The sequence below is a fragment of the Pristis pectinata genome, chromosome 10 (assembly GCF_009764475.1).
Source record: "Pristis pectinata isolate sPriPec2 chromosome 10, sPriPec2.1.pri, whole genome shotgun sequence".
NCBI lineage: Eukaryota > Metazoa > Chordata > Chondrichthyes > Rhinopristiformes > Pristidae > Pristis > Pristis pectinata.
Genome location: NC_067414.1, coordinates 45,382,202 through 45,395,287, shown reverse-complemented (window position 1 = coordinate 45,395,287; position 13,086 = coordinate 45,382,202). Strand labels below are relative to the sequence as shown.

The 13,086-nt window shown below is 37.7% G+C and overlaps 1 protein-coding gene across 3 annotated transcripts in view; it reads left to right on the top strand.

The window, feature by feature from the left end:
* cep85l (centrosomal protein 85, like) overlaps positions 1–13,086 on the top strand; it is a 231,099-nt gene that overhangs the window by 182,543 nt on the left and 35,470 nt on the right. For 2 of the 3 annotated variants that reach the window (XM_052025282.1, XM_052025280.1), the window contains exons 4-6: positions 1,292–1,422; positions 11,267–11,375; positions 12,694–12,882. In XM_052025282.1, the coding sequence (XP_051881242.1) occupies positions 1,292–1,422; positions 11,267–11,375; positions 12,694–12,882 (429 nt within the window). The remainder of the gene's footprint in view (positions 1–1,291; positions 1,423–11,266; positions 11,376–12,693; positions 12,883–13,086) is intronic. The other variant, XM_052025281.1, reaches the window with a different exon arrangement.

The following is a 13,086-nucleotide window of genomic DNA, read 5'->3' as shown; positions in this document are numbered from 1 at the left end:
TAGTTTTACTGACATTGAGTGAGAGGTACAATTTGCTGTCTATGATAAAATAATTATTTTCATCTTTGTTACCTCTTACAGTTGCTTTAGCACCAATTTGAACATGTGTTTTCAGACTGATTCATGGAATTTGTAGTTTTACTCCATCTTATGAAAATAGCTTCTTAGGTAGTCTATTGGAGTCAGGGATTTGTTGCCTACACTCCAGTTTTGTGTGTCCTGAATTAACTGATGAGTACATTATGAGGACTACAGTCTCCTCCACAGATGGAGAGGAGGTGCCTGATAGGGCGAGTGGATCGGTAGTTTTAGAAACGGTGCACCCCTTCTCCTTCCACTGGGGCTTCTGTGTGTTTCTGATGCATGAACTCAATCCTGAAAGCTCCTCTCTGCTTTGCATGATCATGGGCCAAAGGTTCCATTTGTTTCATTTTCCAAGGATGATTTGTGCACATCCTTGATTCTTACTGTCTGTCCACTTGGTAATCCTTTCTGCTTAGAATAGAGTGCTTGTTTGGGGAGACTGGTGTCAGACGTATGAATGATATGGCTTGCCCAATAGAGCTGACTGATGATGGGGAAGTTGGCTTGGGTAAGGACAAAGATGTTGGTTCGGGGAAGGACAGTGGATCTGGAGGATATTACAGAGACATTTTTGGTGGAAATCAATTAAATTGAGTCTGCTGTAACAGGGGAATTGCAGAAGGTTGAATAAATAATTATGGCATTTGAAAACTGTTATTTTGGAATATAAGCAGATGATCTAACTTGAAAGATTCATTTTATAAGCTTTAAAACTCAACAAAGTGATGGACATCAAGTTTACTAAAATGTGTCTGAGATTCATGGATTACTAAAACCTCAATACAGGCCTTAATTTGTTACATTTAACATGAACTGTAAAATGATCTAAGTTTTATGATAAGTAAAATTGTGAACCAAACTGAAGCAAACTCTTAAAAGGTCAGAGGAGCAGAGTAACAAGTGTATCTTCAAAGCCAGGAAGTTAACTTGAAAAATCTAAATGGTGGCAAACTTTATTATGGATTTTCTTTATATATGACAGGGATTGCAAAGGAAAGCAAAATGATGATGGTAAGTCAATGCAGAAAAGTAATGATTATCTAAGTTAATTTCATCTTGATCCAACATTTTGTTTAATAGAAAAAATACTTTATATATTATCAATTATTCTCCATTTGATTATATTTTGATTCTATTCAAGATCAACTGAACATAGTCAATGAATACATACGTTTATTAAATTTGCCTTTCTCATTTTCTTCTTCAGATACACAATAAGTCACCATTGCAGGTTTCAATGGTCTACCCCACCCAGTTAAACCAGGACCCATGTCAAAAGGATGCACAGTTAAAGATAAAGGAGAGTTTACTCAGAAAAAAGGACATAATTATTGAACGGTAAAGGACTGGAAATTTTCTGTGATTTTTTTTGTTTTCTTGTTTTATGAGCAACATGAAAATCTCTTTCATTTTACTAACTGATCAGCCAATGGAAGATTGAAAAAGTTAATCCTGCTAAAAATATTACTAAAGTATTCAGATGAAACAGTCAGGCTGGCTTAATGATTTTGTTTTTACATTACAGTTCTGTACGCTACATAGTTGGATTCATAAACATGATAAGTAGTGACAAAATTACTTCTGAAACCTTGTTTTATTAACTATCATGAGTTGACTTTAAAATTACCAATATGACTGGACTGCTTGATGTTAAATAGCCATCTAGATTTTTGAACTTTGAAATGATGCATCATTGAATCTCACAAGGAAATAGAAACAATGCATAGCTTTGAATTTTCAAGATTCTGACTAGCCAATTGGGGGGCGGGGGGTGTTCCTCTACCATCATCATAAATGCAAGGGTAGAAATTAGATTAGTAAAAAATGTTATGCACTGGTTTGATAAGAGAAAGGATATTATAATTCAAAGGAAAAAAAGTTTCAGAACTAGGAAAAAAGCAATTTGTCCTGCTGCAGAGTTCAAAAACAAAATACATCATTTTCTGTTATTCTTCCTCAGTTCAATTTCTCACCCAATTTCTGCCTCAGTAACCTGTCTGGCAGTCAAATCCAAAGTTTTGCCATCCTCAGCTTGAAATAATTGTAGCTAATCCATCCTTTCAACTTCCTCTTCACCACTTCGTCCCATACCTCATTTCACTCACAATAAATTGTTTCTTTTGGTTTGGAATAATCTTATTAAAATTGGGTGCTTTTTTTTTAAATAACAGATAGCCAGAGTGTATGTTAATTTTAAAGCCAGTTGGCAAGTTGAAAATCTACCCTGGTGTGTTTCCAATTTAGCTAACATTAACATGAAACCAATGTGAAGCTTTCTGTGAGATTATCTATAATCTATCTGCTTCCCTGATGCACACATACATCACTTGCTTCTGTTATGACTGAATTTATTTCAGAACATATCAGCTTCATAATAGGATAATGAAAACATGTGGAATCACTGATAATAATGATGGCACACTGGGAGCAGAAAATTATGTGAGCAAAGTTCTGCACTAACGAGGTAGCAAAAATAGAGGAGACAGAAAATTACTTGAATTATTGTAATCTCCTTAGTTCCTTAGTTCCTATTGACAAAAAAAACACTAAAAGCATCAAGAAATGCAACAATGAAAAAGAAATGCGTCCATTCATACAGCAATTTCCTACATCTCTCAGTCTCTCTCTTAAAGACTTCTAAATGTTTCGTGTGTCATTAATTATCTTTAAATACAGTGACTTCCATTATTATAACACATAATACAGTATACTATACACAGCAAGAACTCATATTGAGCTTTTGGTTATAGCCCCAAATGGCTGAGCTTACACAAAAATGGGATGTAAACTGAGCTAAATAGTGCTGTGCTTCGAAAGAGCTGAGAACACTATGCCAGCAGGGAGTTGGGATGTCATTTGTGATGGGAGGTGTGATGTTTCTGTAGTGCATGGAGAATAAAGTCCCCAGTAAGAAAATGTCAGACTGATGCATGGAAAACAACAAAGATTTAAATAAGGGTGGCTCAAAACAAGGAAGATGGCTAAGATGAAGCAAAGGTTTAAACTTTTGAAATGGATCTCTTCTTCAGTGGCCATTACAAATGAAGATGAAAAACATGATGATGCTGGAAGAACTCAGCAGGCCAGGCAGCATCCGTGGAGAAAAGCAGGCGGTCAACGTTTTACATCAGGACCCTTCTTCAGGACTGAAGATAGGAAAAGGGAAAGCCCAATATATAGGAGGGAAAAGCAGAGCGGTGATAGGTGGACAGAAGATGGGAGGTAGAGTGGGCACAAGGTGGTGATAGGTAGATGCAGGTAAGAGATGGTGATAGGCAGGTGTAGGGAACGAGGGGAGAGCAGATCCACTGGGCGATGGGTCAAAAGAGAGAAAGGAACAAAAAAGGTTTATAAAAAGAGAGAGGCTAGGAAAGGGAAGAAGAGAAGAAACATGGGGGGGGGGAGGGTGGTGGGGATCACTTAAAGTGAAGAATTCAATGTTCATGCCGTTAGATTGCAAGGTTCCGAGATGGAAAATGAGGTGCTGTGTCTCCAGTTTGCCCTTGGAATTCTCCTGGTTGTGGAAGATGCCGAGGACAGACATGCCTGTGATGGAGTGGGACGGGGAGTTGAAGTGACAGGCAATGAGGAGATGCAGATCACAGTTACAGACAGAGTGCAGGTGCTCTGCGAAATGGTCACCTAGTCTGTGTTTGGTCTCACCAATGTAGAGGAGGCCACACTTGGAGCACTGAATACAGTAGATGATCTTAAGGGAGGTGCAGATGAATCTCTGTCTCACCTGAAAGGACTGTTTGGGTCCCTGGATGGAGTTGATGGGGCAGGTGTTGCACCTATGGCGGGGGCAGTGGAAAGTTCCTGGAGTGGGAGCAGGATGGGTGAGGGTGGAGGAGTGAACTAGGGAGTTGTGGAGAGAGCGGTACCTGCAGAAGGCAGAACTGGGTGCGGAAGGGAAGATGTGCTTGATAGTGGGGTCCCGTTGGAGATAGCGGAAGTGGAGGAGAAATGATGTGTTGGATACGTAGGCTGGTAGGATTAAATGTGAGGACAAGGGCGACCCTATCCCTGTTGGGTTTGGGAGGGGTGGGGGTGAGAGCAGAGGTGCAGGAAATGGCAGAGATACAGGAGCAAGCTCTCTCGACCACAGTCGGGGGAAAGCCCTGGTTAGAAAAGAAGTTGGACATCTTGGATATCCTTGAGTGGAAAGCCTCATCATGGGAGCAGATGTGGCGGAGGTGGAGAAATTGAGAAAGAGGGATTGCATTCTTCCTTACAAATGAAGATTCTGACTGGAATTTGACTGAATGTAAAGCAAGTCCACAGAGCACTTCATAGATAGGCTTCTCCATAGGCTTGGTTATAGACTTGAAATGTTTGACACTGAATCACAGAATCTACACATTTCCTTTTGGATAGGATTTTCATTTTCACAATTCCCCCACTGCCTTTGTGTTAAATATAAACTGTTTGCAGGTGCCATATTAGCAATCTAAAGAACACCATCACATTCCCAAGAAGACAGGTGCATCAAAAGGCTTTTTTTGCAATGTGTCACAATGCCTTGGCTCCATTTAAACCCTTTACTACAACATGCTGGGTACTCTCCAATACACTTGTTACTTGGCTTTGCTTGAATTAGCATTTTCAAATGAGCACAAAACTTATTAAGTTGATGATACCATATATCATACTTTGGACATGAAAGAGTGACAACATTTCATTGTGAAATACATTTAAATATAAGTTAAAGTGTATCGGTCTTAAAAATGCACCACTGATGTAAAAAGTACTTTGCCCTTTTTAAGTGTCAAAATCCATTCAGTTTTATTCTTCAGCCTAATTTGCTTGTCATTATGAAATGGATTTTCAGCATTAATCGTGACTGCAGCTTTCAAATTGCAGACAAATTGTCCATTATATAAGATCTGTACAACTTATTTTCTGTTTTTAATGCTGTAGCTTACATAAGTAAATTACAGCTTAGCACCCTTTTTAGCATGTTCTTCTTTATGCTATTTCATGTAATGATTGATCCATTGGTGTTATGGGCAGATTTAAGTGGAAATAGAGATGTCACAGGTTTTAAGCATGTGCTGGCTTTAGCAAGAAAAAGTTAAATGATCAAAAGGGTGATGGCACAGAAGAAAATAAGGTAGTAATGTGACAAGGAAAGAAACAAAGGATAGGTCTGGAGGAGGTGTAATTAACACTCTCAAAGCTGATACCAACAGTGTTGTCAGGAAAAAAAGGTGGGTTGAATGCTTATTATTCAAGAATAGAAATATAGAATAGAGGAGGTGGTGTTGGTCATTTATAACTTAATCTCCTGTCAAAGCTTGAAGTTTTTATTGTCTCTGTGTAACATTGCCATTAACCATTTAACAAAAAGATAAAATGTCTTAAAAATAAGATCATAAACATACTAAGCTCCAAAGAAAATATTAAAAGCACTAAAATAAAGTTTAAAAAAATCCCTTTACCGATCAGGAATAAAAGAGGAAACATGTGCCTGGAGTTGGAAGAGGTAGGAAATGGTCCTTAATGAATAAGTTGCTTCAGTATTCACCAGTGAGAGAGACCTTGACGTTTGTGAGGATGGCGTACAACAGGCTGATACGCTAGGGCATGTCAACGTGAGGAAAGGGGATGCGCTGGAACTTATGAAAATCATTAGGATAGATAAGTCACTGGGGCTGGACGGGAAATATCCAAGGTTATTACGGGAAGTGAGGGAAGAGATTGCTGCACCTTTGGCGATGATCTTTGCATCCTCACTGGCCACAGGAGTAGTGCCAGCTGGTTGGAGGGTGGCAAATGTTGGTCCTTTGTTTAAGAAAGGTAGGGATAACCTTGGGAATTATAGACCAGAGAGTCTTACTTCAGTGGTGGGCAAATTATTGGAGAAGATTCTTAGAAACAGCATAGTCTGATTAGGGACAGTCAGCATGGCTTTGTGAGGGGCAGGTGTGCCTCACGAGCCTGATTGAATTCTTTGAGGATGTGACAAAGCACATTGTGAAGGTACATGGATTTTAGTAAGGCGTTTGATAAGGTTCCTCATGGAAGGCTCATTCAGAAAGTCAGGAGGCATGGGATCCAGAGAAACTTGGCTGTGTGGATTCAAAATTGGCTCACCCATAGAAGACAGAGGATGGTGGTAGACGGAGCGTATTCTGCCTAGAGGTCAGTGACCAGTGGTGTTCTGCAGGGATCTGTTCTCGGACCCCTGCTCTTTGTGATTTTTATAACTGACTTGAATGAGAATGTAGAAGGGTGGGTTAGTAAGTTTGCTGATGATACAAAGATTGGTGGTGTAGTGGATTGCTGTAGATTACAACAGGACATTGATAGGATGCAGAGCTGGGCTGAAAAATGGCAGATGGAGTTCAACCCAGGACAGTGTGAAGTGATACACTTTGGAAGATTGAATTCGAAGGCAGAATACAAGGTTAATGGCAGGACTCTTAGCAGTGTGGAGGAACAGAAGGATCTTGGGGTCCACGTCCATAGATCCCTCAAGGTTGCCATGCTCCCTCAAGGGAGAGATTGCATACCAGAGGCAGTGGCAGGCTTGGGCAATGTTACAGAGATGGAAATAATTCATAAATGAGCAGATGTGTAACTTGGACCAAAAAGGCACTGGGGTAATGAACTCTCTGGTTCAGCCTCAGACAGTGGCAGAAAGCAGAATAGCGTTGACAGCTAGGGAGTGGAGTTGGTAGCAGGGACCAAAAACAATCCATTTTCACAGGAATGGCAAATTTACACTGTGATTCTGAATTCTGGTCATTTCTGTGAAATTGAAGCAATATTGATCTGAGCTCTGAGGCACCCCACTCAACATCATATCACTATTACACTGGAGTGTCAGACTAGAATTTGTGCTCAACTTTCTGCAATGGGATTATAAATCCAAGCTTTTTTGAAATAAGAATACTGGTCTTTAGCCACAACTGACACATGGATGGTTCAATAAAATTAAAACCAGGCAGCTTTTAGAATTTAGTGTTATTCATTTAGTCCAGATGCAATATTTTATGAGCAGACTTTGAAAAATATTAAAATAACACCTGAGAAAGATGAAGTGATACTAAAGAACTCCTTTATTATTAGATATTATATTTATTTTAAAGTGTACTGCTGACGAGAGTTCCACTTTATCTGCAACTGTATGAATAAATGACTCTTGTGATTTTTTTTTTCCCCCCAGTGTAAGCCAGGTCATTGGAGCATTGCTTCAAAATTTTAAATGTGAATATAGAGACTGCGTTTTCAGTTTGGTTGAATTTATTATATTCCATTTTTTTGAAATAAGTTATCTTTCAATGGATTATGATGGACTTTAAACTAGGTTCACTTCAGAATAAGGAAGCGAATTCTTCATGAATAGCACTATAACCTAAACAGTGCAGCCAATTCTCTCATTCCAAACATTTCCCAATACAAAACTGTTTAGCCTTTCAAGCTTTGCCTTTGTGCCTTATTATTACAATTACATTATCAAATAGTTATAATTTAACTAAAACATGTGTTTTGAAAGTAGGGTTGATCTGACTGTAATATTTTTTTACTCCTGCCAGTGAACAGAGGCAGCCTGCTCACAGGAATATAAAGCTGAAAAATTTTAATACCTCAGAAGTACATTTTAGATGTTCTCCCATACTTGGAAATAGAATTGGTTTGCAAATGATTCAATAAGTAGTACATACATTTCATGTAAATGATCATCACTTGCTGGGCTTGCTTTGCTTTCTTGGGTCTGCCAGAGTGAAAATTTAAAAAAAAACTGCAACCATGGGGAAAGCTTCAGGGCAGGAGAAGGCTGAGAAAGCTTGGTTCTGCCTGACCCATGCAATTATGCTATCCAGAGGCCATTACAAGGCATTGACCAAAGTCCTGGAAGTGGGTCAATGGATATATTGTATGCAGCTGGATGTAGCTATGCATGTTTGGGCTCCTCCTTGCATTAGCATCAGACATATAGAGGACCTAGGACAGAATATGCTGGACTTTGTTGAACGTGCAGTCAGTCCACAATTTTCTTTTGTAAATGAATTTCCACTGAAATTGAAACACTATTCAAACAAAATTTTGTTGCTATGCAATCCAATTTGTAAACAGATGCCATTTAAACACCACCAAATTTTACTGCAACGATGCAAATCCATAAATCACACCTGGCTGACAGTTTTTCTTTCCATTAAATTATCCATTCTGTTTAGATATAAGTCACTGGTCTACATTTATTTCATATGAGCAATCCATTTTGCGCTGCTGTGTTGTTATGAAATCAAAACCTCATATTGAAAATACTGACAACTGGATGATTGACATGAAACATATACTCAAAGAACATAATGGGTAAATATTGAACTTGGCCTGTTGACTGAGAATATGACTGCTCACAACTGAAATTAAAAGTTGCTCATTGTTTTGATCCTTGATTTGCTTTGTGCCCAACACATCTCCATTAAAGTTCTTTGTGGAGTTGAACTACTGGTATGTTTTTCATGAAGCTTAGTATCATCTGGATTTTTTCTTTTCCATTTTGTCTTCATTTCTCTTGGCCACTAACCCTTTCTCACCTACTTGAAGCACTGTTTGTCCATATCTGCAGCAGAGGTTGTTAATGATAGGTTATGTCTTCTCAGTGTTTAACTGAAGGAAAATGTGTCTCATCCAGGATTTGAAAGATAATTCAGAGAAAGTAGCAATATCAATGTTGGTCAGGTAAAGATTGCTGTTGTACACCTAGAGCAGTAAGAAGTCCTTTCCAGCTAACTTATGGCAACTGGCACAATATATCGAATTATCAGGCCTCTTTTTCTCCAAAGGGCTAGTGGTTTTTGACATGTAATTACTCATGATTAGCATGATCATTATATTATCTGTGACTATATGTCCTGGTTTCTGAAAATCATGTTTGACTTTTCTAAATACTTAAAATATATATTAAAGCAACTGTAAGGTTATGGAGCTCGGATCCTCAGCAAGTAACTGACAACCCAGGGTGACTGTGTCTTCTGGTGCAGAGGACCTTATCTTGCATTTAAACTGGAAAATAAATTTAATGGTGTCAAATTTAGTCTGGTAAGAGTTAAAATTCATGTTGAACAGTAACTTATTCAATTAATTGAAGCTCTGGAGCAAGAAATATGATTATTTTGTCACAAATTAAGGGATAAATATTCAAAATAATGCAATTACATGCTGTCAACAGATAATCAAATGAATTACTCCAAAAATTAACCAAATCTTTCCAAGGGCTGTGCTGACTACAGTAATTTTGATGTCAGACTGAGCCTTTTATCTATCAACAGTTGATTGTTAAACAAAAACCAGTGACAGTTTTTGTTTTTCAAAAGAAATGGTAGAAGTTCAATCAAGTGCCAGAAAATCTTAAGTATGTTTGAAAATAATGGGATTTTTAGAAATGGTCAGTGACATACTGACTTTGTGTTAGAGTTACTTGGGCTGCTCCTGGTAAACCCTTAATTTCCCAGCCATAGTCATCGTGGAGGCACCTATTTGAGTAATATGTGCAGCCAGTTACATAAGAGATTCAAACCATTTATCATAGTTATAGGTATGTATGTTAGAGCAACTTGGAAGTATCAAAGTTGAGTTTATTGTCATATGCAGAAGTACATGTATGCAAAAGTGCAATGAAAAACTTACTTGCAGCAGCATCACAGGCACATAGCATCATATGAGCAGCATTCACAAGAAAAACATAAACACAATTTTTACAAGAAAGAACAAAATTAGAACAACAAGTCCATTTTAGAGCAACATGATCAAAGTGGTCATAATGTTGCTAAATTCAAAAGCTGGGGGTCATTACTGGGACAGAGATGTAATTCTTGAAGTACCATTGAGTTTTTTTAAATTCTCCAGGCCCGACCAGTCTTTTCAGCTGCAACGTTTAGACGTTTTTCTGAGACTACTGAGAATAGTGGAATAAGTTGAAGCAGAGTAAATTATCTGCAAGGGACTTCTTCCTGTCATTGCAGGTCTTTTTCATCCTGAACCTCACAATCATATTCACTGCACCTGCCACCCCCCAGTGTTATTGTCCTGATGCTTTGTACATTTGCAGCATTTTCTGGTTTTGCTCCAAACATATGAGGCTAGAATTACCTGGAATGCTTTGGCACGACATTTGTATAAGAATGGAATGGTTTGGCTTTCCTTTCCCCTTCCACCTTGCTTTTTATGCCAGCTGTATAAAATAAAGTATGATTCCTGAGGTTCTTTGAGCATTGCATAATTTTCAAGTTACTTCTTTGAAATCTGCACTCGGTTCATTTATATAACTCCCCAAATGACTAGAGAACGTAAGGTTCCCACATCGTGCTTGCTTGAAACAGTTGCTTTCATGATTATAATTTTTTTAAAGCTTGTTACATTTATTTTACATGAATGCTTTTTTCTGAATTCAGGCATTAATTTCATAATTTCAGTGTGAGAAAGAAGCACTGAAAGAAGGAAGCAGCATATATTTCTTCAGCCTTTCCTCTGTTTGGAATTGTTTATATTGATTTCCACATATTTTACACCAGTTTTTATATCCTTGTAAATATTACTGCAACTGTCAGAAAACATGGATATAAGATCCCGCTGGCAAGATTTGACCAGAAATAGGCATAAAAAAGGGCTTCATTTATGAGCAAGGGTGATCTGGGATATTGCAGGTCAATGTGTATAGCTTTAGATTGTTTTTTTATTATCTAAATATTCCTTTAATTTATCTGAAATTCCTCTGAGGTTTCTGGATTTTTTTATAATCTCCAGGAAGCGAGAGCAAGGAGTTATATTAAAAAAGTAGCTTTGTTTTTTTGCAGCCGTAAAACAATTCAATAGATTGATAAAACTGTTTATTTTGTACACCTGCTATCAAATCAAGGGCACAGTGTAGTAGCTCCATATTGCTTTGGATTCTGATAAAGTGTTTCTTGCTTTATTTTTTGCCTTCATTGTAGTTCCAGTAGAGATACTAGAATTAGTTTTGCCTGTTATTAGAAACTGAGATTACATGGCTGAGCTTTATGCTGTTTGTATTGGTTGCCTTGCCTATAAATACACTGGATATATGAAGCAGAAGAAGATCCAAAGGAATTAATATACTTGAGAAAAATGATGACAGAAACAATATGGTTTGTCTGGAGGCCCTTGTGTGAACTTAATGTTAAAACAACTTGTTTGATTCCTTATTTTTTAGCCAGGAGCAGCAAATCTTCCAACTTCAACGAAAAATACAAGAAAATGAATTACGAGCACAAAAAGCACTTTTGGAGCAGGTCGACCCTGTACTCATGCTGAAAACACAGGTAGCTCTGAACCCTATGACACTAATACAATGTAATGTATAGGGCTGAGTATCTACAGCTGTTTATATCCATTTTTACATAACTCTGGGGAGAAATTGGAACAAGTCATTGGATGCATGAAGGACACAGAATGAAACTGGATTTTTAGTAGTTATGTTGTGTTTTGATTCCATTCAGAAGTAGGATATTAAATGCAACCATTACTATTATGTACAATTAGTGCATGCATCCAAACTGAAGATTCTGCACCTGAGTGCAAAATGATATAATGCAGTTACTTTGTGCTGATAATAGCTCACACATGTAGTCTGAGCTGAATATTTCTGTCTTTGTTTTATGATACTCTTGAGTTGCTACCTTGCCCTTACAAACCAACTTATAATATGTAGGATGGCCCAGAGGGTCCTAGAGACAGGAATTCCCTTGTCCCTGGTTCTTTACAATGCTGTTAAAAATAATCTTTGTCAGTGATCTCCAATCAGGCATCTAAACCCACTGATGTTACTTATATAATAAGCCACTAAAGATTAACTAAACTTTTAATCAGTGAAAATTCAGATCACCACATTTGCCCATGAAATTATTTTCCATCAAAATGCTTTATTTTCTTGAGTACCAATTCATTTGTTATCAGCAATTCAGTTTTTTCAGCCTTGCCTCAGCAGTAGCAAGCTTTCCTCTCAGAAAGTAGAATGTTGATTCAAACTCTATTCCAGAGGCTTGAGTGCATAATCACAGTTGAAACTGCAGTGAAGAGATGAGTGTGGGGAAGTATCTTTTTATGGAGATATTATAGGATCCCATGGTGTTGTTTTGAAAAAAAATCACAACAAAACAAGACATTAGTTTCATTGGTGACACCTTGCTGTGCACTAATCTTCAGCCATGTCCATGTATTATAATTATGGCTGCATTTTAAAAGCACCTCAGTGGCCATGAAGTGGATCATCTCAAGGCACTGATGTTATTATGAGAATGAAAGTTGCTTCTACCTTCTATTATTTATCCTTCCATAGTGTCAGCTTGATTTGCTGGGGCCTCTCAATATCATGAGTTTGAAGAGCTCATCAAGGGAACATCCAAAAGGTTGACAGCAAAGTTTGGCTGAAGCTGAGCTTTGGTATACGTCTGAGTGAATGTCTCCAGAAAAATACACACAAGTTATTCCATGTTGAAATTGTATCCCTTTTTCTATTGTAATTAAACATCCAAGGTATTCAGACTTGTATCTTCAACAAACAAAATGGGAATGTAATGAAAAAAAAATTGAGATACCGGAATCTATATCTCTTGTAAACACTGGAATATTTTTCTTCAGCAGCATCAGTCTCCTTGTGAGAACGTGAGACACAAGCAATTTACAGAAATGTCCAAAGTGGTTGACTGTGGAAAAAAAGATCTACAGCAAAGATTGTCAGCAGCTGAGCTTGAAATTGTACGTCTCAAAGAAAGTCTCAAGAAAAACGCACAAAAGTACATGGAAGATACAAAGAAAATTGAAGAGAAGGTAAAGAGTCTACCAATGATTTATAGAACCAATAACACTGAAACAAGAGCAGTAGAAAGTGCAAATGAGCTTTTTATATTCTCCTGAGGTTTTACTAAAATCAAAATCTGTCCCAAATGTATTAATTTATGATTTCAGGATTCCACCCCCCACCCCCCAAAAAAAATCTAACTGTATTCTTAATGTTTATTAACATCGAGATGT